Source organism: Peromyscus californicus, unplaced genomic scaffold, assembly GCF_007827085.1.
Source record: "Peromyscus californicus insignis strain IS unplaced genomic scaffold, ASM782708v3 Scaffold_11__1_contigs__length_118956290, whole genome shotgun sequence".
NCBI classification, from domain to species: domain Eukaryota; kingdom Metazoa; phylum Chordata; class Mammalia; order Rodentia; family Cricetidae; genus Peromyscus; species Peromyscus californicus.
In genome coordinates, this window is record NW_026294402.1 from 15,932,171 (window position 1) to 15,959,544 (window position 27,374).

A 27,374-nucleotide genomic window follows, 5' to 3' on the forward strand; every position below is an offset into this window, starting at 1 on the left:
TTCCCAAAGTTACACTAATTGGGGACCAAGCATTCAAACATGAGCCTTTCTCATTCAAACCACCATAAACAGGATCTCAGTTAGCCCTGGCCAGCCTCAAACTTAACCATGGCAAGGGTAACCTTGAACTCCTAGTCCTCCTGCTCCCACCTCCTGAGTGCTGGGATGGCAGGTGTGCACTACAACACTCGATTTTATTTTTGTTTTGAGATGGGATCTCATGGCACCCAAGATGGCCTCAAACTCAGTATGTAGGCAATACTGGCCTTGACTTCCTGATCATTCTGGCCTCATCCCCCCAAGTGTTAGGATTATATTAGTGTGCCGTTATTTTCATGCTATTTGTCTTTTTAAGATTTATTCAGCAGGGCAGTGGTGTCGCATGCCTTTAATCCCAGCACTCAGTAGGCAGATCTCTGAGAGTTCAAGGCCAGCCTGGCCTATAGATCCAGTTCCAGGATAGCCAGGGCTACACAGAGAAACTCTGTCTCAAAAAAAAAAAAACCCAAAAGATTTATTAATTATTTTGTGTGCATGAGTGTTTAACCTACGTGTATTTATGTGCAACACATGACTGTATGTTGTCCTCAGGAGCCAAAAAAGGGCATCAGATGAGCTGGAACTGGAATTACAGACATGATTATAAGCCACCATGTGGACACTGGGACTCAAATACTAGGTCCTCTAGAAGACTAACAAATGCTCTTAACCGCTAAGCCATCATTTTGCCCACACCCCTTGATTTGATTTGTAAAGGTGTGATATTGAAGAAAAATGTTTGAAAACACAGAAGACAGACAAGACCTTGCTGTGTAGCACAGGTCTTACACTCAATCCCACTCCCACCTCTCAAACTGTAGGGTTATACAAATAAGGGCCACTGCAATCAAACCTGCATGTAACTAAAGCTTTTGGGTAGTCCAAAGGTTCATTCATATTGAATATATTTGTTAGAGCTAATGCAACAAAGTAACAGACCAGGTAGCTTAAACGTGGTTATTTATTTCTTACAATTGGGAGGCTGGAAATCAAAGATCAGCATAACTCAGGTAGTTTCCTCTGGAGGTCATAGTAGAAAGACACGTGGTAGCCATCTGTCTCACTTGCAGAAGGCCATTTGAAGACTCCCATGGTCTTCTCTCTGCATCCTGCTGCACCTTAACCTTCTGAGGACATCAGACATCTGACCTAACAGGACTCATTGCAGCTTCCTTTTCTTTTTATTATCTTTACTTTATGTGTATAAGTGTTTTGCCTGCACATGTGCACTCTATTTATGCTGAGTGTTCACAGAGGCCAGAAGAGGGTGCCAGATGCCCTGAAACTACAATTATGGATGGTTGTGAGTTGCCATGTGAATGCTGGGAATAGAACCTGTGTCCTCTGCAAGAGTAGCAGGTGCTGGTAACTGTTTGAGCCATCTCTACAGTCTCTCATTTCAATTTTTAAAATCTATTACTCTTGGAGACTGGCAAGAGGGCATGTGTGCCACAGCATTCATGTAGATGGAGATCACAGGGCAGCTGTTAAGTGCCAATTCTCTCCTTCCACTGTGGGGAACCAGGGATAGAAAGCAAGTTGTCAGTACTGTATGGAGAAGGCTTTATCTACTGAGCCATCTCAACAGCCCTCATTTCAATTCTTTGAAATTGTATTTATTACTGTGGCATATGTGGGGAAGTGGGTAAACATACGGGGTCAGAGGACAACTTTAGGGCATTGGTTCTTCTACCTTTGTGAGGCAGGGCAGGGTCTCTCTTGTTCTTTCTGCCATGCTGCATACTCCAAGCTAGCTGCCCTGCAAGCTTCCAGGTGATTCTCCTGCCTCTGCCTCCCATCTTGTAGGACTGCTGGGAATACAGATGCATGCCACTATATCTGTCTATTTTACATGGATGTGGATCAAATTCAAGCTGTCAGACATTCACAAGTGCTTTGATCCACTGAGCCATCTTGCCAGCATTCATTTTAATTTTTCTGACATGGAGTATTTGTGTTGCCCAGTATAGTTTTAAATTTATCCCCCATCTTCAGCCTCCTGAGCAGCTACCACACAGCACTGCTCCAAGCTATGTATATAATTTTAATATTTTCTCTCCAGTGTGAGCACCATCATGTCTTCAAAGTAAACTAGAGCAAATAATGGCTTTCTCACATAGCATACATCAACTAGGCTTCTCACTAGTGACTTCTTTCATGCCTTCGAAGTGAACGAGGATGACTGTAGGCTTTTCCACACTGCTGACACTTATATGGTTTTTCTTCAGTGTGAGTGTGACTTATTTCATGAATTCTGAAGGAACTGGGACAGATGAAGGCTTTCCCGCACTCCTTACATTCATAGGGCTTCTCTCCAGTGTGGGTTCTTTCATGTATCTGAAATGAAGTGGAATGACTGAAGGCTTTCCCACACCGTTTACATTCATAGGGTTTTTCTCCAGTGTGGATTCGCATGTGAATTTTAAGGTGGGTGGAATAGTTAAAGGCCTTCCCACATTCCTTACATGTGTATGACTTTTTGGCATTGTGAGTTCTCATGTGATTATTAAGACATGAAGGATATCCAAATGCTTTCCCACAAATCTTGCACTCACATGTCTTCTCTTCAGCATGCATTTTCAAATGTCCATTAAGATTTGAAGAGATAGCAAAGGCTTTCCCACATTTGACACACACAAAAGGCTTTTCTCCTGTGTGAGTTCTTATATGTTGAATAAGTCGTGAGGATGTAAGGAAGGCTTTCCCACATTCCTTACATTCATAGGGCTTATCGCCATTGTGAGATCTTACATGTATACTAAGGCCTGAGTACTGAGTGAAAGCTTTCCCACACTGATTACATACATAGGGTTTCTCTCCAGTGTGAGTTCTTCCATGTATCTGAAATGAATTGGAATAATTGAAGGCTTTCCCACATTCCTTACATTCATAGGGCTTCTCACCAGTGTGAGTTCGCATGTGAATATTTAGATATGCAGGGTATCTATAGCCTTTCCCACATTCCTTACATCTGTAAGGTTTCTTTGCATTGAGAGTTTCTATAAGCACAGCAAGTCTTGAGTTTATAAAACTTCTCCCATATTCATTCCAGTCATAAATTCTGTCTCCACTGTGAGTTCTTCTATGTGTCTGAAGGTGTGACTGATTAATAAAAGACTTCCCACAGTCACTGCATTCAAAAGATTTCTCTTGTGTGGCAATTTTCTGATTAACCTTAACTGGGGTCATACAGATTTCTTCATTCTGATTGAACTCAGAAAGTTTCTCACCAGCACAGTTTTTCTTCTGAAGCATTACAAGGTCTTTTCTATACTGACTACAGTCATAATCATCCTGTGTAGTTTGAGTTTCCATATGTGTCTTAAGGGATAAGAGTTCACTGAAGAAGTCTCCAGATTTCGTCCAGTTACAGCGCTCCCTTCCATTCTGGCTTCCTGTCTGCTGATAAAAGGGAAGAACAACATTTCTTTTTGGCAGCCAATTGGTAAGGTTATAACCATTTGATAACAAAACATTATGATTATTTTTCACTACATGCATACAGTTCATACTCGTGAATTGCTCTCAAGTGGTGTGATTAAACACTTCCTCCAGAATGCTGTTATCCGGTCTAATCTTTAAAAGATTTCTGTACCATTCCAAGAAAAAGATGTAATTTTGTGTGAATTCCAAAGCAGTGAGTTTCATTACACATCATGGGCACAATTTAATACCATTTCTTCAGACACTTGCTCTTGTGTATTATCTGCTTCTCTCAACCCTCCTTTAATGGGATTCCTAGTTTTCTCCTTCGAAGGGCTTCAAGCACACCAATTAGGTACTGTACAAGAGACACATCTCTAGCCGCTAATTTTCTTTGAGAATAAAAATAAGATAAATTTTTTATTCTTACCATTTGCATCCCATTGGATACGTTATTCCTCAAAAATTCCTGTTGGGGTGCTGAACATTTGGTTTCAAGCTGCACTTTCCATTCTGAAGTAAAACAGAAAAATAAATGTTAAGAGAAAGAAATGGAAAACGGGAGTTAAAAATAAGGCTTGGGTTGGAGAGATGGCTCCGTGGTTAAGAGCCCTGACTGCTCTTCTAGAAGACCCAGGTTTAATTCCCAGCACCAACATGGCAGCTAAAAACTGTCTCGAACATCAATATCTGACACTCTCACATAGACATCCATGCAGGCAAAACACCAATACAAATAAAATAAAAATAAATTATCTTTAAAAAAATAAGGCTCATTTATTTTTATTTTGAATTTTAAAAGGTAGAAAAAAGTAGAAACAGATGAGGTTATTTTTCTGTTCTATTTTAAGACTAAGCAGCCCAGCCTTGAACTCACTACACAGCTCATACTATGCTGACTTCATAACCATTCTGCCTCAGATTCCTGAATAGAAGGATCACAGCAATGTGCCATCATGCCAGGCAAAAACAATAACACTGGATCAAACTTTTAGATTATATTAAAAGTTAATTATATAAAAATTAAAACCAATGGTAAACAGAAAGAAATTATAAGGGAAAGAGAGTAGAAAATTTCAGGGAAATTTAAGTAGAAAAATCTCTCAAAGCAAGAAGATTAAGTAAACTAAAAGAATATTGGAAGTTGAAGATTTTCCTTCTTGCCTCAGAGTTCTGAGACAAATTTTATCTTGAAGAACTTCATTATAGGAGCTGAGCTGGTTAAAAAAGAGTAAAGTCTTATTTTACAAGTGTGAGGACCTGAGTTCAGATGCCCAGAACTCACGTAAGGCTGAGCATGATAGCATGTGTCTGCAATTTCAGTGCATCTATGACAAGATGCCCAGAACTCACGTAAGGCTGAGCATGATAGCATGTGTCTGCAGTCCCAGTGCATCTATGACAAGATGGGGGCGGAGACAGGGAAATCCCCTGAGGCTTGCCGGTCTGGCACATGCGGTGGCAAACAGAGACACTGTCAAAACGCAGTGGAAGGTGAGGGCCAACACCAAAGGTTGCCCTCTGACTCCAAAATACATACCGTGGCAACCCATACATGCACACATCACACATACATATACGAGGGTTTTAAGGTTTTTTAAACATTCATTCATCCATTCATTCACATACTGAGTATATGTATGCACACATGCACATGTGTCACAGCATGCAGTAGAGGTCAGGGGACTTTGGGAGTTGGTTCTCTCTTTCCACCGTGTGGGTTCCAGGGATTGAACTCAAGTTGTGAGGCTTGGCCGTACATGCCTTTACCTACTGAGCCGTCTCTCCAGTCCAACACAAGAGTTTTGTTTTTATTTTAAGTTTATTTCAGTTGCAAACATACTAAACTTTCATTAAATAGAATTTCCAAGCCCAGTGATGGTGGTACACACTTTTAATCCCAGCACTCAGGAGAGAGACGGCCGGCAGATCTCTGTGAGTTCGAGGCCAGCCTTATCTACAGAGTCAGTTCCAGGATAGCCAGGGCTACACAGAGAAGCCCTGTCTCAGAAGAAAAAAAGAATTTCCAAGAATACTGACCTGGGAAAACTATCTTCTGACCTGTACTAAACTCTTCTTGTTCCAACCAAGAGACCAGACTGGGTTTGATGAGCTGATATCCTGTGCACAAGGTAAGACACATTGGTGAGAAGGCACAGACAGAAAAATGGCATAACTTCCCAGGGTTCACGAATCTGAATTTGTGAGAAAAAAAAATTGCTTTTTTTTCTCCAGTGTTTGGAGACAAGCACTGGCTTCAAGCTCACAGCAATAGTCCTCTTTTGGCTTCCCACATGCTTGAATTCCAGAAGTGTGCCATCAACCCTGACTAGGAATTAGAGTTGTAATGATAACATATATTATTTTTAAGGGACTAATAATACAAGTACCACCTGTCTATGCCTCAAAAGTTCAATTTGCTCTGGAGCCTAAGACCCCAATTAATTTAGTCACGTACACATTTACAAAGCATCAGAGTTTTCTTTCTGTAGTACAGGGGACTGCACCTAGGGCCTTGCAAGTGATAGGTAGGTGCTTGACCACTGAGTCATATCTAACCCAGAATTTGACTTTTATTCAAACAGGAAGTAAGAACTGCAACAGCCAGGCAGTGGTGGTGCATGCCTTTAATCCCAGGAGGCAGCGGCAGGTAGATCTCTAAGTTCAAGGCCAGCCTGGTCTACAGAGTGAGTTCCAGGACAGCCAGAGCTACACAGTAAAACCCTGTCTCAAAAACCAAAAGCAAAAGAGAGAAAGAGAGAGAGAGAGAGAACTGCAACAAAGAGATCTTTGTTCCTCTAGGGAAATTAACTACAAGTGGTTCATATATAGTATTGTTCATCACAGTCATCAAGATAATCAAACTTTCTAATTTACTTATTATTTTGCATGTGTGTATAAGTGCTCATGTCTGTGGGCGTGCTTCCGTATATGTGGTGGTCAGTATCCCACCTGACTTTTACATGAGAGCTGGGGATCTAACACAGTCCTCTTGCTTGAGCAGTAACCACCTTACTAACGGAGTCATCTCCCCAGCCCCTTCCTTAATTAAATATATGCATTTGTGGGTATGGATGTGTGTGATGTATGTGTACGTGGTATATGCACATCTGTGTGCATGCCTGTGCCCACATGCAAAGGACAAAGCGGGTGTTGGGTGCCATTCTCTGTCACTCTCTGTCTCACTTGTGTATGGCAGTCTCTCCTGGAACCTTGGCTTATGTTTTTCCAGCTAGGCTGGGAGCCAGCAAGCCTCAGTGATCCTCATTTCCAACCTCCCCCCATTCTATACTAGGGTTTCAGGTGTGTGCAAGACCACAAGTCGCTTGTTATGTAAGTACTGGATCCCCACTCCAGGTCCTCAACAAGGTCTCTTAACCACTGCAACATCTCTTTTTTTTTTTTTTACTTTTTATTTTTATTTTGCAATACAATTCAGAGCCATCTCTTAAACTCCAAGAGAACTTATTGACACACAAATGATATAAGATTTTATACTGACGTCTCTAATTTAGGTTATCAACATGGAGAGGGAAAATATATACTCTCTTTTTGGAGTGAGGGGCGGGGTTCAAGATAGGGTTTCTTTGTGTAGCATGGATGCCCTGGGAATTCGCTCTGTAGACCAGGATGGCCTCAAACTCAAAGATCTGCTGGCCTCTGTCTCCTTAGTGCTGGGACTAAAGGCATGAGCCACCAACACCCAGCAAAAATATATACAGACTTGGCCTTTTTGAGAACTACCCCAGTATATTAAGACATATTTAGGGTGGTATATACTTTTAATCTCAGCATTCAGAATGCAGAGCCAAGGGTAATATCTGTGAGTTTGAGGTTAGCCTGTTTTACAGCTCATGTTCCAGGCCATCAAGGGCTATAATGAGACCCCCTGTTTCAAAATACAGCAAAGCAAAAACCAAAAAAGTAAGTATTTAGGGATGGAGCTGTGTCTTACTCAGAACCACCATCACCATTCCTGAAACACAGTCCATGAGAGGCTACAGGGAGCAACAGCAGACCTACCTACTGACACCAGGTTCTGGTAGTTCTCCAGCATCACATCTCTGTAGAGGCTTCTCTGGGCTAGGTTCAGTGAGGACCACTCCTCTTGGGTAAAGTCCACAGTCACATCCTCAAAGCTTACTAACTTCTGAAATATTGAAGACATGCTGGGTTTAGCCAAATAAGATCTTTGTTAATGAACATGGGAGGATGAGGAAGCAGGACCCATCCTCTATAGAAAATTTCCTGGCCCCTCTGTAAACTCGTGTGTGTGTGTTGTATATGCATGTATACTGATAGGTATACTTGCCTGTGCAAGTTCATGTGAAGGCCAAAGGATGATGTTGGGATGACTTCCTCAATGAATTCTTCACCTTATTTTCTGAGACAGGGTTTTTCACTGAACCTGGAAATTGCTGTTTCAGCTAGACCGGCTGACCAGAGAGACCTGAAATCTGCCTGTCTCCACCCACATGACATTATAGACATATGCAGCCCACTCTCTTAATTTCCTCAAGTTACATGCCACTGCTGAACTGGAACTGGTACTAGCAGTACACAAGAAAATACCATATTTCTCTGTATTAAGCACAGTAGCCAGCACTTCCTAAAGATGTGAGGAATGTGCATACATGAATAAATGTCTGTAGAAAAATAAATTGTCATCTATCTTATCATCTGCCAGAGAACTTAACAAAGGAAGAAACAATCAGTTGACCAGGGACCAGCAAGATGGCTCAGTGGGTAAAGTCACTTGCCACCATGCCTGATGACCTGAGTGTGATCCTCAGACACACATGATGCAAGGAGAGAACTGACTTTTGCAAGTTGTCCTCTGAATCCACACACTGTGGCATGTGCTCATATAAACATTTGCATCTACACATTCATGTGCACATACATATATACAGACACACACATACACACACACACACACACACACACACACACACACACAAATGTAATAATAAAAGAAACATGAGGAAGCTGGGCGATGGTGGCATGTACCTTTAATCTCAGCACTCAGGAGGCAGAGACAGGTGGATCTCTGTGAGTTCGAGGCCATCCTGGTCTACAGAGTGAGTTCCAGGATAACCAGGGCTACATAAAGAAACCTTGTCTAGAAAAACCAAAAATAAAAACAAACAAACAAAATGAGGGCTGGAGAGATGGCTCAGAGGTTAAGAACACTGGCTGCTCTTCCAGAGGTCTGGAGTTCAATTCCCAGCAACCACATGGTAGCTCACAACCACCTCTAATGAGATCTGGTGCCCTCTTCTGGCCTGCAAGGACACATGCAGGCAGAACACTGTATACATAATAAATCTAAAAAATAAAAATAAAAATGAAATAAAGAAAGAAAGAAAGAAAGAAAGAAAGAAAGAAAGAAAGAAAGGAAGAAAGAAGAAAAGAAGAAACATGAGTTGACACCATGAAGGTAAAACCAGGTTATTACTGAAAAATCAAGATTAACTGTAAGTTTCCAACTCACTTAACAGGAAAGTTTTTTTGTCATAGTCACTGTCAACTTGACACAAACCTAGACATATCTGGGAATAGGGAGTCTCAACTGTGGAACTGCCTTCATCAGAGTGGCCTGGGGGGCATTTTCTTGATTGGCGATTGATGAAGGAAGGCCCAGCCTACTGCGGGTGGTACCATTCCTGGGCAGGTGGGCCTGGGATGTATTAGAAAGGTAGCTGAGCAAGCCAGGGGCATGAGCCAGGAAACAGATTCCACCATTGGTCTCTGCTTCAGTTCCTGCCTCAAGTTCCAGCCTTGGCTTCCCTCAGTGGTGGATGATGATCTGAGAATTGTAAACTGAAATGAACCCTTTCTCTCCCCACCTCCTTATGTTTATCAGGGCAACAGAAGGCGAACTATGGCAGGCTCTAACTCCCAGGAAACTAGAACAGGGAACAAGAGCCTTAGGTGAGGCTCTATTTGCTCTAGAGACAAGTTTGTCCAGAGGAAACTGTCTACAGGTAGAACATTTTGAAAGTGTGTATATGTGTGTATTTTTTTACCTGATACTTTGTCAGGCAGTCAATCAACATCCTTTCTGCTGATACCTTTTCTTGTTGAAGGCAGACTGAGTCCCCTGAAAGATCTTAAGGAAAAGGAAGCAGGTATGAACACTCAGTTGTCCAGAATCTCATTCAAAGGCACAGAAGTCATTCCACCCTACTACAAAAATACAAAAGCCTTATGTAATCAATCTAACTACAGACTGATGCCTCCCTCCCTCCTATTTTCCATCTTTCTTGTTCTGTGTCTCTCAATATATCCCTCTCTCCTCCCTCTCTCTCACTCATTCCTCACCTCTCTCTCTCTTTCTCTTTCTCTCTCTCTCTCTCTCTCTCTCTCTCTCTCTCTCTCTCTCTCTCACACACACACACACACACACACACACACACACACACACACAAGTGCTCTTCCCCACCCCTACATGCCACAGAATGCTAGGACAGTCCCGTCCCATCTACAACCTGAAAGAAGGATGACAAGGAATGCTGCTTATTGGGGTAACTATTAACAACAGCCTCATTTCACAAGTAAAGCAGCCTGATGCCCTGAAAACACTACTTTATCAGGGCTGGAGCTGGAGCTCAGTCAGTACAGTACTTGCCTAGGATGCATGGAGACCCATGTTCCATCTTAGCATAAAAATGGGTATGATGGTGCATACCTGTCAGCCCAGTTCAAGAGGTGGAAGCAAAAGGATCAGAAATTCAAGGCCATCATTAGTTACCTAGCAAATTCAAGGCCACCATGAGCTGCACGGGGCCCTATCTCAAAAAAGAAAAGTATTGGGGGTGGAGAGATGGTTCAGTGACTAAGAGCACTGATGTGTCTTCTAGCAGACCCAGGTTCAATTCCCAGGCCCCACATGGCAGCTCACAACTGTCCAGTCCCATCTGACACCCTTTTCTGGCCTCCATGGGCATGATGCATTGACACACATACACATAAAAACAAATAAAATCTAAAACAAAAAAATGGTACTTTGTCATGATTATAAAACTTATAATGAAGACTTCGCCTTTTCCCTTGTAACACACCCCAGAGATGTTACAAATATTCCCGTGGGCCAGCAAGTGGCACTTGCTTCCAAACCTGTCAACCTGAGTTCAATTCCAGAGATCCACAAGGTAGGAGAGAGCACTGACTCCTAAAAGTTGTCCACACACACACACACACACACACACACAAAGAAACAAACAAACAAAGATTCCTTTAAAAAAAAAAGTAATGCAGTGAATGACTGAGGAAAACACCCAGTGTGGACCTCTGATCTCCACATGCACACACCAATGTGCACATACACATTAACATGTGTACACACACACACACACACACACACACACCAATGTGCACATACACATTAACATGTACACACACACACACACACACACACACACACACACACACACACACAGAAAAAAAAAACCCAAATATAACAAAATCCTCAGAGCACATTTCAAATACTAGATCCTTGGTTTTTCCAATCATATAAATACCCACTCTCTTCATTGGCACGGGACCAAGGCAGACCAACTCAGAATTTGCACAGCTGTTACCTATGGAGTATCTTCTCAAAGAACTACCTTTTTGTTTTTAAATTTTACATGTACTAGTGTTCTGTTTGCATATATGCCTATGCATCACGTGTGTACCTAATGTCTGCAGGGGTCAGAAGAAGGCATTTGGTCCCCTGGAACTGGAGTTACAGATAGTTGTGAGCCACCATTTGGGTGCTGGGAGCTGGAGTCTTCTGCAAGAGCAACAAGTGTTTTTTTAACAGTTGAGCCATCTCTGCAGTCCTGAGAACTACCTTTTTAAAGTATACAAAGAATCAGCAACATAAACTATTCTGACCTAGACTACAGTGCTGGGAATCCCTAGGGGAACCTTAGGAATTCTTCTAAGACACAGAATCATCAGACCTTACCATGGGATGAATCAGCTGCTGCCATTCTGTAACATGGAAGTGTGTCTGAATACTCCTTTGACTGGGGTTATCATCACTTTAGTGCAGCTGCTGAGTTTCAGTGGACAGAAGCACTCTCCATTACCTGTTGTACACAACCATTAGCATTCCTGTAGTATCAATCATTAATTAACATGTCTCTGACACATGAATTCTAGTGATACTAACTGCCATTTACTGAGGAATGCTATGTAGCACACTGTGCAAGGAGTGTGTGTGTGTGTACGTGTGTATGTGTGCATGTATGTGTTCAATTATCATTATAACCAGCCTTCACAGTAAATACAACTGCCCTAAAAAGACCTACATTCAAAGAAAGCCAAGTATGGTAGTGCATGACTGCAATGCTAGTGCTGTGGAACAATCTTTTTGTACACTGTGAAAATTTGTTGCTCTCATTGGTTTAATATAGGGCTCTCATTGGTTTAATAAAGAGCTACAGCTAGGCAGGTAGAGTTTAGCAGGACTTGTGGACAAAAAGAGAGTATGAGGATGAAGACGGGCAGAGTCACCAGCAAGATGCAGAGGAAGCAGGAGATGAACACGCCATGCTGAAAAAAGGTACCACTATGCAGTAGAACATAGATAAGAAATATGGGTTTAGTTGAAAGAGCTATTTAGTAACAAGCCTCAGCTACCAGCCAAGCATTTATAATTAATAATAAGTCGTTGTGTGGTTATTTGGGAGTGGGCTGGAGAGACAGAAAACTCCACCTACATGCCAGTCCTTGGGAGGCTGAGTCAGGGGAAATGCTGCAAGTTCAAAGCTAGCCCAGGATACAAAACAAAATCTTGCCTCAAAAAAAAAAAAAAAAAAAAAATAGGGAGCTGGCAAAATGGCTAAGCAGGTAAAGCCACTTGCCTCCAGACATGTAAGCTTGACAGCTTAAGTCATATCTCCAGGATCCATGTAAAGGTGGAAGGAAAGAACCAACTCTACAAACTGTCTTCTGATCTCCACTCGTGAAGTGATATGTGCACCCTTCTCCCTACATCATGCATTACATACACACAGAGAGAAAATAATCATAAAATTTAAAACAGAACAAAACAGGAAAGGATCTATATTCAGAGAACATTAGCAATTGCTCATTTACCATCCAGTTAAAAAATGATGATGCAGGACTTGAAGGCAGGTAAGAGTTTTTTCATTAGTATGCAAATTTGCTCTTATCTTTAATGAGTGGTAAAGTTATATGTACAACAAGCAGATTGTTATTTTCTTATTTATTTGTATGTCTTCTGTTTATGTGCACATGTAGAGGCCAGAAGGTGTCTGATGCCCTTTCCTATCTTTCTTCATCCATTCATTTAAAGTGGTGTCTTTCTCTGAACCTGGGGCTCACATTTTCTCAGCTATGCTGAAAGCCAGCAAGCTCTAGCGATCCTCCTGTCTCCATCCTTTCTTAGGACTGGAGTTACACGTGTTAACTGGACACCTGGTTTGATACATGAGGCTCAGATCCACAGCAAATGTTCTTAAACACTGAGCCATCTTTATGGTCCCAAAATAATTCTTTTGTTTTCAGGGAGATTTTTGTTGGTAGTATTTGATTCTGTTTTGCAGGTGTGGAAATCAGGATCTCATGCAGGGCAGACAAGAGTTCTACCACTGACCTATATCCCAGTCTTAAATGTTAAGGTATTTGGGCAGGGGAAATCTCAGAATACAATTTAAGCAGTAAGCAACCTCAGCAAGGTCGTGGTAGGAAATACGGAATTCAAAAGACCTGTCTTCTCCCCCTAGTACAGGGAAGGCTAGAGCAAAATCAGACCTATTTAACACCTATTTTATAGGTCTTTTCAGAGAACCATCTTTTCAGTTTTTTGTTTTAGGGTTTCTGATTAGTTGCCCGAAACAAGATCTCACTATATAGCCTAGGCTAGCTTCAAACTCATAGCAATCTTCCCATTCAGTTTCTCAAATCTTAAGATTATAGGAAAGTACCAACAGCATTCCTTCCTTAGGTAATAAAAGGTAGGAATAGTGTTTCATATGTTTAATTTTTTTCATCCATGGCTAACCTGGAACTTGTTCTATAGACCAGGCTGGTGTTGAACTCAGGAATCCACCTGTCTCTGCCTCCCAAGTTGTTTTTAAAAAACAAAAGAAAACAAAAGATCTCATGTCCTAGGCTGGCCTCAAACTCACCACATAGCCAAGGTTAGCCTTGACCTTTTTTTTTTTTTTTTTTTTTTTTTTTTTGGTTTTTTCGAGAGAGGGTTTCTCTGTGTAGCTTCGAGACTTTCCTGGAACTCACTTGGTAGCCCAGGCTGGCCTCGAACTCACAGAGATCCGCCTTAGCCTTGAACTTTTAATCCTCTTACCTCCATCTCTCAAGTGCTAGAATCAACACAGATGTGTGCCACCATGCCCAGTGAATGTGGTAATGCTGATCAAACCCAGAGTTTTGTGCATGCTAGGCAAGTATTCTACCCACTGAGTTTTATCCCCAGCCCTCCTTTTGGTCATCATTAAGCATTATGTATTTAAAAAATAATTCTGGGGATTGGAGATATGGCTCACCTGTTAAATCCTAGGCTCATAACCAAAAATTAAAAAAAAAAAACATTTTGTTAAAATTTAATGGCAAAAAAATTAATAGCAGTTGGCCAGGTGGTGGTGGCATGCCTTTAATCCCAGCACTAAGGAGGCAGAGGCAGGTGGATATCTGGTCTGCAATAGTAAGTTTCAGGATAGCCTGAGCTACATAGTGGTGAGAGACCCTGTCTCAAAAAAAAAGTGTGACCTGTACCTCCAACAAAACAATGGCCTTTACCTCCAAGCCTATCTCTGAGATCCTAACATGAACTTCAGATTTAAACAGAGGGCAAGAGACATGCAAAGCTAAGCAGTCCTGGTTAGTGTGTGGTACCCCTCATGATTCCCCAGGCTCCAGTTCTTCCTGCAATATGATCTGACCTCTTTCCTGGGGACAAGCCTTCCCCAGCCCCACTCCTCACACACACACCAGCTCCCAGCCTTTTTCTTCTCCCAACATAAGAATTTTTTTTTTTTTTTTTTTTTTTTTTAGTTTTTGAGACAGGGTTTTTCTGTGTAGTTTTGGTGCCTGTTCTGGATCTCGCTCTATAGACCAGGCTGGCCTCAAACTCACAGAGATCCACCTGCCTCTGCCTCCTAAGTGCTAGAATTAAAGATGTACGCCACCACCACCCAGCTATGAATTCTTTAATAAGTTTTTTTCAAATGTATTTTGAGTGTTTTGTTTGCATGTATGTATGTACACTATGTGCATACCTGGTGCCCAAGGAAGTCAGAAAATTCAAGTATTGGATTCTTCTGGAACTGGAGTTACAGATGGTTATAAACTACCATGTGGGTGCTGGGAACCAAACACTGGTCCTCTGCAAGAGCAGTAAGTGCTCTTAACAGTTGAGCCAGCTCTCTAGCACCCCACACACATGAACTGTTAGTAGTTTTGGTCTAAAAGTGTAATTACTATTAATTATTATTGTGTGTTGTGGGAATCAGGAGATGCCGGAGACGGCACAGGAAAAGCCTGAGGTGATGGCAGTGGATTCTGTGCTGCAGGTACCCGAGAATGAGGACATCCATCCCTCCGGGCCTGCCCTGCCAGACATTCTACTAAGCCTGCCTTCTGTGGGCCAGAAGAAAACCACCCTTGTGTCCTGAGGGCAGACTTTATGGCGTATGCATGTCATGTTCTCACCCATCCAACTGTTACTGGTTCTTGTAATCCTCCTAATCTACTTGTTCTTTATGATTTTCTCTCTCTCCTGCAGTGGTTTCCATGAAATTAGAAATGATATTGAGATTGTGACAGTGGCAGGAGTTAAAGCTGTTATGCGGGTCATGGGAAAAACCTGAAGCCTGAGGAAGCTCTTCAGGCATGGAACAATTATACAGAGTGCAATTGTTCAGAATTATAGCGTATGGGATGCGATACAGAGTCATGCTGAATTAAATTTAGTGCTTGTGCAAAATTCAACCTTAGATGACCCGAGAACTCTGCCTGTGCATGCTAAGCACAGTCCCAAAGAAGCAATCATTTAAAACCCAGAAGGCTGGTGGCAGAAAACTGTAGATGGAGTGACATATAGATGGGATAACAGACAAGAGTTGTCCAGAACTAGTTAAAAGACACTTGACGAATTACAGAGTGACGAAGAAGGACTTAAGCTGAGAGGAAGCTGACAGTCTGGTACCTTAAACCACTGCTTGTACTTCTGTGCTTTCTAAGTAGATGGCCTCTGGGGTGATTGCCTCAGATGTTCTGATAATTATCAACCTGCAAAAGAATAAGCTGGTACGCTTTGGTTTTCTGCCTGAGAACTTCTATGTGCAATCAAGGGGCATGGGGTACACTTTGCTGATTTCCAAAAAGAACTTTTGAAACTATTGTGAAAAACCCAATCACCTGTTGAATTTTCTCATCCCCTATTTCCTTGTATTATTACAATAAAAGAGTGGGGTTGAGTGGGATCGGGAGAAGGCGGAGAAGACGCACACCTCCAGATCTGACAAGACTCATCAGCTTGCACCAACCCATGTGTCCGAGTCCTTTTCTTGTGCCTGCCAGACATCCCTGCTCTTCAAGACCCTCGAAACTGCTGAGGCTGGTCCCCAATAGGTGTATGACTGAACATGTGCAGAAGTAGAAGGCAACGTTCAGAAATAGGCTCTCTTGCTGTGAACTCTAGGGATTGAAGTTGGGCTGTCAGACTTGGGAGTAGGCACCTTCAGCTGCTGAGTCATCTCACTGGTCCTTTACATATTATTAATTATTATTATTAGTGTGTGTGCTGTGTGCAGGTACATGTGCCATGGTATACAGAAGATGGCAAGCAAACAAAACTGGGAAGCTGGTTCTCTCTTTCAACTGTGGGGTCCAGGGATTAAATTCAGATCAAGCTCACACAGCAATTTTTACCCACAAGCTTTACCCACTGAGTCACCTCACCACCCTGTTTTAAAGTTTTTATTATTGCTATATGTATGTGTGGGTGTGCTGATGGTCCATGGCACCCATGTAGAGATCAGAGGACAAGTTTTGGGAGTTGGTTCTCTTCTTCCACCATGTGGGTCCCAAGGATTGAGCTCAGGACGTCAGGCTTGGCACCAAGCACCTTTACCACTGAGCCATCTTACTGGTCTTCTTTCTCTTTTTGATCATCCCAAGTGCCAGATTACAGATGTGCACCTTCATTCCTGCTAACTCAATTGTGTGTGTGTGTGTTGTATGTGCATGCATGTGCGAAAGAGCATGCCACATGTGTCCAAGTGCCTGGAGAGGCCAAGAAGTTGTCAGGTACTTTGAAACTAGAATTACTGATGGTCTGACTTAGGTGCTGGGAACTAAACTTGGATCCTCTGGAAGAACAGCAAATGCTCTTAACTGCAGAGACATCATTCGAACACCACAACTCAGTATTTTAAGCAGCAACTGGGAATGCTGACACTTGTCATCTGGGTTATGCAGATATAAAAGATGAGCAGAACAGACTGACTTAGCTCCCACAGGTTTATAAATCTAACTGGAGACAAAGCACATCTATATTCCTAATCTGAGGGATGGGGCAAGAGGCCCAGTTCAAGGTCATTCCTGGCTATACAGTGAGGTTAAAGACAATCTTGAAAAACAAACAAAAAACAAAGTAAAACAAAATCCATACAATTAGAAAGAGTTCATTAGACATATGACAAGGTTTGGAACACAGTTCACTAGCCAGACACTCTGTTTTGCCATCAGCACCCAAGAAAACAGATCAGACACCTCTATCTAAAATCAAGATAATGTTTTCAATCTTGCATGAGAGCCCAGGGTGGCCTTGAACTTTCTACCCTCCTCTTAGTTTTTGCAGTGCTAGAATTATACTCCTGCAGCTATTTGATCAAAGTTAAGTGTTGAGAACATTGGTTATTAAAACATAATTTTTCAACACCCTTGTCTGCTCTCTATAAGAAATATAGAGATTTCTCCCAGCACTCGGGAGGCAGAGCCAGGTGGATCTCTGTGAGTTCGAGGCCAGCCTGGTCTACAGAGAGAGTTCCAGGAAAGGCGCAAAGCTACACAGAGAAACCCTGTCTCAAAAAACCAAAAAAAAAAAAAAAAAAAAAAAAAAAAAAAAAAGAAATATAGAGATTTCTTATAGATTTCTAGCAGGATGCAGCTGGAATGGCACAATCTCTACTTCCTCTGTGGGCAGTCAAAAATCCTATCATTCATTCAATAAGCACTAGAGACCTAAAAAAATATTTATTATTGTGTGTGCATGTGTAGGCATGTACATGTGGAGGTCAGAGGACAACTTTCAGGAGCTGGTTCTCTCCTTCCACTGTGGGTTCCAGGGATCAAACTCAGGTTCCAAGTCTTGCATGACAAATGTTTTTGCACACTGAGTCACCCACTGGCCCTAGACTAAACAATCTTACCAAAAGCAACTTAAGGGATGATGGATTTATCTGGCTTACAATTAGAGTCTATAGTCTATCACCTAGGGGGAGTCTAGGCATGAATTCAAACAGCTTTTCACATCACATTGACAATCAAGAGCAGAGAAATGAATGGATTCTTGGTTGCTTGCTCTTCTATCTTATACATACATTTCAGAGTCCCAAACCAGGGAATGATGGCACCTTCAACAGGCTGGGACTCCCTATAGGAATTAACAATCAAGACAATGCCCCCATAGACATGCTCACAAGCCAATCTGATTTACACAATTCCTAACTTAGATTCTTTACAGGTGGTTCCAGGTGGACAAGTTGACAATTAAAAGCTAACCATCGTATCACAAAGGGAAAAAAATGACTACTCCAACAGGATGGGTTAAATAAAGCAGGGATAGAAGGGCAGAATAGAAGAGGGAGTATGGGAAAAGGCAACATTAAAAGCCTTTTGAAGACACTGCATAGAAGCCTACCTTCCTAAAATTTATACTTGTATAAAAAGAGTTTAAATAGAATTACCCTGTAGCCAGGCAACAATGTCTCCACTGGATATACCACAGGCTAACAAATAAAAAAGTCAGTGCCAAGAATGGACTACCTCTTTTGGTGGTGTTGCACAGACCTCCAAACATTACAAACTATTGCCATTGCTTTTGGTTACCCTTCAAAACTTGAGAATAAGACCCTATTGCTGAAGACACCACGTACTTGAGCCACAGAACATGAAAAAAATCAAACTGCTATTAACCTGGAAGCTTCATCCCTATTGACTAGCTTTTAGTGCTGAGTGCTCTGCATGCTACTAGGGAGTGGAGGGGGACGGTGGTCAATTTTTTTTTTTAATATATAATTTATTTTTATGTACATTGGTGTTTTGCCTGTATGTCTGTCTGAGAGTATCATGTCAAATGTGCTGGAACTGGAGTTACAGATAGGTGTAACCTGTCATGTAGGTGCTGGGAATTGAACCTGGGTCATGTCAAAAGCCCTGGAACTGGAGTTACAGATAGGTGTAACCTGCCATGTGGGTGCTGGGAATTGAACCTGGGTCCTCTGGGAGAGGAGTGCTTTTAACTGCTGAGCTACCTCTTCAGTCCTGGAATCACCAGTCTCATCCAGCTGTGCACTCTGCAAGCTACAATAATGTCCACTCTGGCAGGATATACCCAGTGATGCAACCACTAGCGGCACAAGTGCTACGGGAGTAACCAAACACATTCTGATTGGACTCAAGACCCTTCACATAAAATGGAACCCAGACCTGGCATTATCAGAACCAAGAACCTGTGGCTAGTTGGTCATAGACCATAGGAGGGAACCTACCACTATTACTCTGCTAAATAGACATAGTATTAAACAAACTCATGACTTATCACTATACCCATAGACTATCTGTCAGCCAGATAGTCTAGCCAAAATGGTGAGCTATAGTTTTAACCCAATCTCAATCTCAATCTTCATCAGAGAAGCTTCTTGCAGTAAATGGCAATCAACACAGAGATCCAATACTGGTCACGCTGCAGAGAATAAGAAGTTTTGGAGTGCTCAGCCCTAAATGAGACATCTGCATCACACCCTTCCCCTCAAGGCTCAGGAATCAAGCAAGACGGAAGAGTAAGGGCCAGAGACCACAAATGACTATAATGAAAGTGCTTCCCAGACACACCATGGCACTCTTACACAAATGAACTCACAGTGGTTGTATAACATGCACAAGACCTCTGCAAGCTCAAGCCAGACAAAATCCCAGCACAGAGGGGAAGGTGAGATGAGGTCTAACCCTAGCAGAGGAATTACTGGCAGCTTATGGGAGGAGTCAGTTGTCAGTTTAAAAGTGCGACCTCTTGTAGGCTGTCCACAGTCCAGTGGATGGAGTATTTGGGCAACACCAATTGGACTTGATGAGAGAAGGACAAAGAGGAGGAAGAAGAAACAGAAGCAGGAAAGCTGGGTGGGAAGGGAGATGGGAACTGATCTGGGAGAAGTTGAGAAAGGAGTGGATACGATCAATCTATACTGTATTAAGCCCTCAAAGCGAAAAAAATGTAAAAAAAACGATCACAGGTACATTGTAGGACAGACCATATTTCATGCTGATATTGAGTGATTTCAAAGCATCATTATAAGGTGCTATTAGGTGCTGGAACCTATGACTTGATTTTGACAAAAGATGCTGAATTGGTGTAAATACTAGAGGCTTTGTAATATGTCACATCCTACTAACACAGAACTAAATGCATTAGTTGCTTCCATATTTACATGCCAGTATGCTATTCATGATCAATCAGTCTGAAAAAAGGTGACTATGAGGCAACAAAATATTGAGAAACCATAATTACTTAACTTTTATTATAGTACATTGCTGAATTTCTTAGTTATTTCTGTTCATCTCCTACTGTAGTGAATTCATAAGTTTATCACAGATGCATATGTTTAGGGGCAGAAAATGATACACGTAGAGTTCTACACCCTCTACAGTTTAAGCTATCTACTGACATTCTTAGACCAACCATAGGATCTGGGGAGATGACTCAGTGAGCAAAATACTTGCTGTGTAAACATGAAGACACTGAGTGTGGATCCTAGCACCCATGTAAAATCCAACAGGCTAGCACATGTCTATAACCCCAGTACTGGAGGGATGTGGGGTCAGAGACTTGTTAGCCAGATAGTCTAGTCAAAGTGGTGAGCTATAGTTTTAACCCTATCTCAAGAATTAAGATAGGCGAAGACACAGGTATTGACTTCTTAGTTCCACGTGAGTATCTAAACACATAAAAATACACATGCATACATACACAAAATACTCAAATAATTAAATGATTTTAAAACACATTTATTAAGGAAAGTCTCTCTTATAGATAAGGGGACCATCATATTGTTCATTTCACTCAGCAACCTGTAGATGATGGAGGGAGGTACGAAGTGAGAGAAAAACTCACGTGACCACTTCACACTGGGTACAGTTTCATTATGGAAAACATGGGAAGATAAGCAATGAGAAATATATATATATGCTGCTTACTGGGGACCACAGTTGAAACCAAAAATGCTGTTAAAAAGGGGGAAATGTACTCACAAAATGTGGTAATATGAGTAAGGTATGGTGATACAGACTTGGAATTCCAGCACTTAGGAGGTGGAGCTGGGAAGTCCATGAGTTTAGGGTCATCCTCAGCTACACAGAGAGTTCAAGGCCAGCCCGAGTCCTGTTTCAAAATAAAACCAAATATGATACTATAGTTAACAAAGGAGAATATGCTTAACAATTGTTCCCCAGTTTACATGTGAGAATGGGGTAGCTGGCTGAGCACAACATTAATGCTAAGGACAACAATCTAAAATTTGAACAAGTGTGCTAGTTCCTGCACTTGTCCTTTATGAAGGACATTAAGGCTAAGGTACATTCATAATGCAGCAGCATCCTCCCTATAACAAACTCTCATTGCCATTCACACGTCAAACCCAAGCTATTCCTTGTAAAGTCTAGGCGTCTCAGAGACCTCTACCTAGGTACAGGGACTGGGAACAGGAGCCACTGTTCCTACAGCTGTAATTTATCAGAGGGCCCAGATTTGATACAATACCGGCAACACTGGCTTGGGCTTTAATATCCATGCCAGATTTATGGGATATCCATGACCTGGAGTATTATGGGCAGCTGGGTATGGAAAGTAAAGGCTCTATTTGTGATAACCTGTTCTCAGATAGCCCAGTAGGCATGTCATTTGCTGTCTTGATGTACAGCTCAAAGCTGAGAAGGGCAATTTCTTCTATCGGAAGAGTATGGCAACAAAAGGCTATCGGGGACAGATACACTACAAAGCATAAGAAATATTGATGAAACCTCTACAGTGAAGAAGCATCGAAGGACACTAACATGATTAGCTGTTAGTTTCAATTTGTCAATAAAACTTTAAAATAAGGATGTATCCCACCAGAACTAAAACGACATGGCCAGCAACACGGCTCAGTAGAAAAAGGTGCTCACCATCAATTCCAAGGCCCCACAGGGTGGAAGGAGAGAACCAACTCTCCCAAGTTGCCCCATGATCTCAACAACCCCCCAAGTAAGTGTAATTAAAAAATAAAGGAAAGGGTGAGTGAGTAAAAGATGTTGCATTTTTTTGTGTCATTTTAATACTGTGCCAGGGCCAGTGAAATGGTTCAGCGGATAAAGGTACTTGCTGCCAAGCCTGAAAAGCTGAGTTCTATCCCTGGAACCCAGAGGTTTGTAACAGACAATCAATTTCCATAAATACTGTGGCACTCCTACATGAGTGCAAGCACCCTACACATAGACAGACAGACAGACAGACAGACAGACACACACACACACACACACACACACACACATACACACACAAAATAAATGTAAAAATGAAGTGTGTCAAATGAAAATCCTGGAAGATACTATCAATGTCCTACTTGTGGTCCTAGAGAAAAGTGTATACAGTTAAGATGTTGTCTGAGGCCAGGTAGCATGCCTTTAAATCCAGCACTCAGGAGGTAGAGCCAGGCGGATCTCTGTGAGTTTGAGGCCAGCCTGGTCTACAGAGCAAGATTCAGGACAGGCTACATAGAGAAACCCTGTCTTGAAAAAAATAAAACAAAACAAAAAAATATGTTGTTTGAATGGACTGTGTGTGATGACAAAGTTGCTGTGGTACCTCAAAGGCAGACTGGAAAAGTATGCTGTGTTCAAGCAAGAAGAGTGAGGCACAGTACAGCTAACAAGCGGTTGAAATAGGCACCGAGGGACTGATGAGATGGTTCTGTGAGTACACTTGCTTGCCATGCAAGCCTGCTGACCTGAGCTCAACCCTCAGAACCCACCCACATCAGGTAATAGGACAGGGAGAGAACCAACTCTACAAAATTGTCCTCTGACCTCTACGCACATACCCACACACCCACATCACACACAGTAATAAATTAAATAAAAAGAAACAGGCATTAAAAGGAATATGTTAGCCCATATATAAGTAAAAAATATTTACAAGTTGTTGATTGAAGAGAATGAGTAGCAATATTGAGTACTGTATATGGGGCTTTGACTATGAAGTCACAACACTGAGGTCGCAGTAAAACACTGCAAGGCACCATCTGTGTCTATCTGATCCATGAAAATTAATTATATACATTTTGGATTAGATCAGAATATAGAACTATTTTATTACTTACATCTGACAAAATTTATCACATATATACTTTATATTATTCACATTAAAATGCAGACATATAGAAATATATAGATCTCAGTAGTCATAAGGCAGGAGCAAGAGGAAACATCAGTTACATAGTGAGTTCCAGGCCATCTAGGGCTACACGGCAGGAATCTATCTCAAAAACCATAAATGGAAACATAAAGACTGATGTACTCACATAATCTACTAAATTACATTGTATTTTAAGCTCTTGAATGGGGCTCATTTTGAAATCATTAACTCAAGGTGGACACACCTATACTCACAATGCTGGGGAGCCTGAGGTAGGAGGATAGAGGCCAAGGCTGACCTACCCAACACAGCAAGACCAATCAATCAATCAATCAATCAATATTTTTGGAAAACCTAAAACCTGAAGTTTAAAAGTCCCTTTATTTTGCTCATTTGAGTTCACAGTCAGCAAAAATGCTGCTTGGGGAAAGAGAGGAGCGGGAGGAGGAGACACAAAGGAGAAAGAACCATTCACCAGAGCAAGATTACAAAGCAAAAATTAAATAACACTCATAAATATCATCCCCAAACAATATAAATTCAAACACAGACTCTCACTATGTAATGCTGGTGGCCTCCAACTTGTGCTTTCCTGCCTCAGTTTCCCAAGTCCTAGTATTAGAGGTATATATCACTCAATGATTTTTTTTTTAGCCTCAGTTGCCCAAGCACTAGATGACAGGTCACCCGTGCAAATACAGCTTCTGAGAATACAGGTGAGTGCTCGTATTCACTTAAAATGGCCAAGTGACTTCCCTTTTCACAACAAATGCCTTGTAGTTACAACTAAAAATCTGCTTATTTTCCCAAAATAAGTTTCAAATGAAGTTAAAAAATTGATTCAGCTATATAGGTAAAAGACCTGGAAAAAGGAGAAAAAGATTAATGTATGTCAAAATAAAGTGTACATATGTCCTCTGACCCCGAAACACTCGTCCTTGAAAGCTTACTCTGACAATATACCTACCTCCATAAATACAAGGAAGGGGGGATAAAAAGGCTGACAAATTGGCTAAAGGCACTTGCAGCATAAGCCTGTCTACCTGAGTTGGGTCACTAGAACCCACATAGGAGGAGGATAGAATCAACTCCACAAAGTTGTCCTCTGACCACAACCATGTCACCATCATTAAGGTATGAGCGTGTACACATTAAAAAAAAAGTGGGGGGGGGACATGTATTCACTGCAGGTGACTAATGGATGTTAAAAAAAACTAGGTGGGATGAGAGGTGGGCTCAAGACAGTCCTCCTGTCAAACTATTGGCCTACAATTTTTTATTTAAAAGGACAAACCTCTGTAAAACAAAGCACTGGGGCTGTGGCTGGGTGCAGAGTGCTCGCCTAGCATACCCAAGTCCCTGCTCTAATGGCCAAAGTGCTGTGACAGGCAGGGCCTTTAGCGAGCACCAAAATTAGGACCCCAACTGGTGCCTCCCTGATAAAATATAATCCAAGTATGTGATATCTACCAATTGTCTTCCACATAACCTTTTGAAGCCTCTGGAGCTGGCAGTGGAAGCTATGGCACCCAAATTTACTGAAAGCAAGATGTGCCTGTTAAGCTAGCACTTGGGAGATGGTGGTAGGAGTCCAAATTCAAGGCCAACCTAAGCCAATAATAAGCTTAAGACTTGCCTGAACTACATGACACCTTGCCTCAAAAAAGGGAAGGCTGTGCCTAGTTGTTCACCCATGGATCGCAGCTTGTCTACTACATGTATACAGCCAATTAATTGGTAACCTTTATGGCTTATAAACAAGTATAACATGGACATCTTTTGGTTTTATTTTTTAACACAAGGTCTTGGTATGTCCAGGGGGACCTCAACTTGCAGTGATACTCTTGCCTTTCCCACTCAGCTGTTGGGATTGCAGGTGTCTGCCACCAAGCCCAGCACAATACGGAAATCTTGAATGGATCATACACCTCCACATACCCAGAAGCTTGTTGGTTGTTTTTGTTTTTGTTTTGTTTTGTTTTTCGAGACAGGGTTTCTCTGTGTAGCTTTGCGCCTTTCCTGGAACTCTCTCTGTAGACCAGGCTGGCCTCGAACTCACAGAGATCCGCCTGCCTCTGTCTCCCGAGTGCTGGGATTAAAGGCGTGCGCCACCAACACCCAGCTTTTTATTTCTTTTAAACAATGTGGAGAACTCTGAATGTTTATAGATCAGATATCACATTGCATCATTTTAAATTTTCAGTTCTTTTTTTTGTGTGTGTGGTGCTGGGAATTGAACACATGTCGGGCAAGTGTTCTACTACTGAGCTAAATGCCCAACTGGTTTTTAATATGTTTCTTTTTCTTTTTTTTTTTAAGAGATAAGATCTTAGCCGGGCGGTGGTGGCGCACGCCTTTAATCCCAGCACTCGGGAGGCAGAGGCAGGCGGATCTCTGTGAGTTCAAGGCCAGCCTGGACTACCAAGTGAGTTCCAGGAAAGGCGAAAAGCTACACAGAGAAACCCTGTCTCGAAAAACCAACAAAAAACAAAAAACAACAAAAAAAAAGAGATAAGATCTTATGTGATCCAGGTTGGCCTAAAATTTACTATTTAGCCAAGGATGACCTTGAACTCCTAATCCTCCTGCTTCTATGGATTAAGTGCTGGGATTCCAGGAGTATGGGCTACTACACTCAAGTTTATATGGTGTTAGAGATTGAACCTAGGGATTTGTACATAATAGGCAAACACTCTACCACTGAGCTGCATACCCAACTCTATTCTCTAACTTTCTTGATCGAAATCTAGTAATCTTGTTTTGTTTTTCAAGACAAGGTTTCTCTGTGTAGCCCTAGCTGTCCTCAAACTCAGATACCCGCCTGCCTCTTAAAGGCATGCGCCACCACAACCCTGCCATGGTCCCCTTTATTCTGTTTACATCTTAGCAAATAAATCACCATACAATATATTTATCTATTAGAGGAAAGAGCAAATAAACTTCTGCAAAAAGATGAATGTACCACAACAGATTCTGGACCATCTAATATGCAAGTACATTTAAGGTTTTTTTAAAAAGAGAAATGGGGAGGGAATGTTGTGGGAGAGAGAACACTAATTTATCAATCTTAACAGTTAATTCTACGATTTTTAATTAAACTTCCCACATTTCCTCTGTGAGGTCCGTATTTTTAAGCAGTTTAGTGATGCACAGGCCTAAGAACTAAGAGAAAATATTTGTAGCATGCACAAGGTCCTGGATTTGATCATTAGCACAAGCGCACAAAAGGGATGGAGGAACAAACACAGGCCTAGGAACTTTGTACAGAACAGCCTAGTATTATTGTTTGTTGGGTTTTTGCTTGTTTTTTAATACAGTGTTTCACTATGTAGCACTGGTTAGCCTGGAACTCATTATGTATACCAGGCTAGCCTGGAATTCATAGAAATCCTCTTGCCTCCTGAGTGCTGAGATCTGAGGCATGCACAGCCACACTCGGCTGAGTTTTCTTAAGGGGACTTGAGTTCTATCAACGTTTATACTCTCTCACCAGAAAGAAGAACACTCTAAGTAACTAAGCATGTCTTTGTATCTGAAGCTAACAGTCAACACACACACACACACATACACACACACACACACACACACACACACACACACACACCAACAATATGAGTCAAGTTTTCACCCGAGACATTCGTTTCTAATTTTTTTAAGGAATACGGCCTTTTCCAAAAGCCACCGTTCACTAAGTGCTCACCAAAGGCGCTGAAATCACAAGGTTTATGATGCTGGTCACTCCAACTACTCCAGCGAAAACTCGTTCCCTTCTGTGGAGAAAACAAAAACAAAACAACCAGCTTTTTTCCATAAAAGTTGCTTGGGCGGCTTTTGAAGAGCGGGAGATGCAGGCACCGCCAGGACGCGCCCTCCGGGCACTTTCCACGCGGTGACTGACAGCCTGAGAGCCTCAGCCGTGGCCACGGGAGGAGCCGCGGCGGGCGGAGCGGAGCTCAGCACGCTCGTCCTGTATCCTCCCACCAACCTCCAGGCCGTCCCCGGACCGCGGAACTCACAAAGGCCACAGCCCCCAGGGAACGCCTCCCTGCAGACAGGGACCGGAAGAGACGGTCGCGGCCCTTACGTCACTTCCGCTCGCGCTTCGTTTACTGCGGGGTCGGGGCTCGGATCCTACTTCATTGCGTTCCCTTTGTCAGAATTCTGGTTTCTTCGCAGTATGAGGGCGGAGGCGCCGGGCTAACTTCACAGCGGGAGCTGGAGGCCAATTTTGGCCTCGAGGACAAGACAGAATTGGAACCCAGGCTGT

General features: G+C 42.1%; 1 protein-coding gene across 4 annotated transcripts; it reads right to left on the reverse strand.

Moving 5' to 3' along the window:
• Positions 1-982: 982 nt before the first annotated feature.
• Positions 983-27,117, reverse strand: LOC128119777 (zinc finger protein 426). Of its 4 annotated transcripts, XM_052753355.1 has the most exons (9): positions 26,808-27,117; positions 20,968-21,097; positions 12,318-12,444; positions 11,417-11,540; positions 9,492-9,574; positions 7,486-7,612; positions 5,503-5,583; positions 3,893-3,975; positions 983-3,441 (listed from the first exon to the last, which is right to left on the reverse strand). In XM_052753355.1, the coding sequence occupies exons 4-9, from the start codon at positions 11,439-11,441 to the stop codon at positions 2,182-2,184; spliced, it is 1,659 nt and encodes a 552-aa protein (XP_052609315.1). In that variant the 5' UTR covers positions 11,442-11,540; positions 12,318-12,444; positions 20,968-21,097; positions 26,808-27,117; the 3' UTR covers positions 983-2,181. The 4 variants fall into 4 exon arrangements, with proteins under 4 accessions (XP_052609315.1, XP_052609305.1, XP_052609294.1 ...); XM_052753345.1 differs by lacking the exon at positions 12,318-12,444; XM_052753334.1 differs by lacking the exons at positions 11,417-11,540; positions 12,318-12,444 and having other exon boundaries at positions 983-3,438.
• Positions 27,118-27,374: the final 257 nt, after the last annotated feature.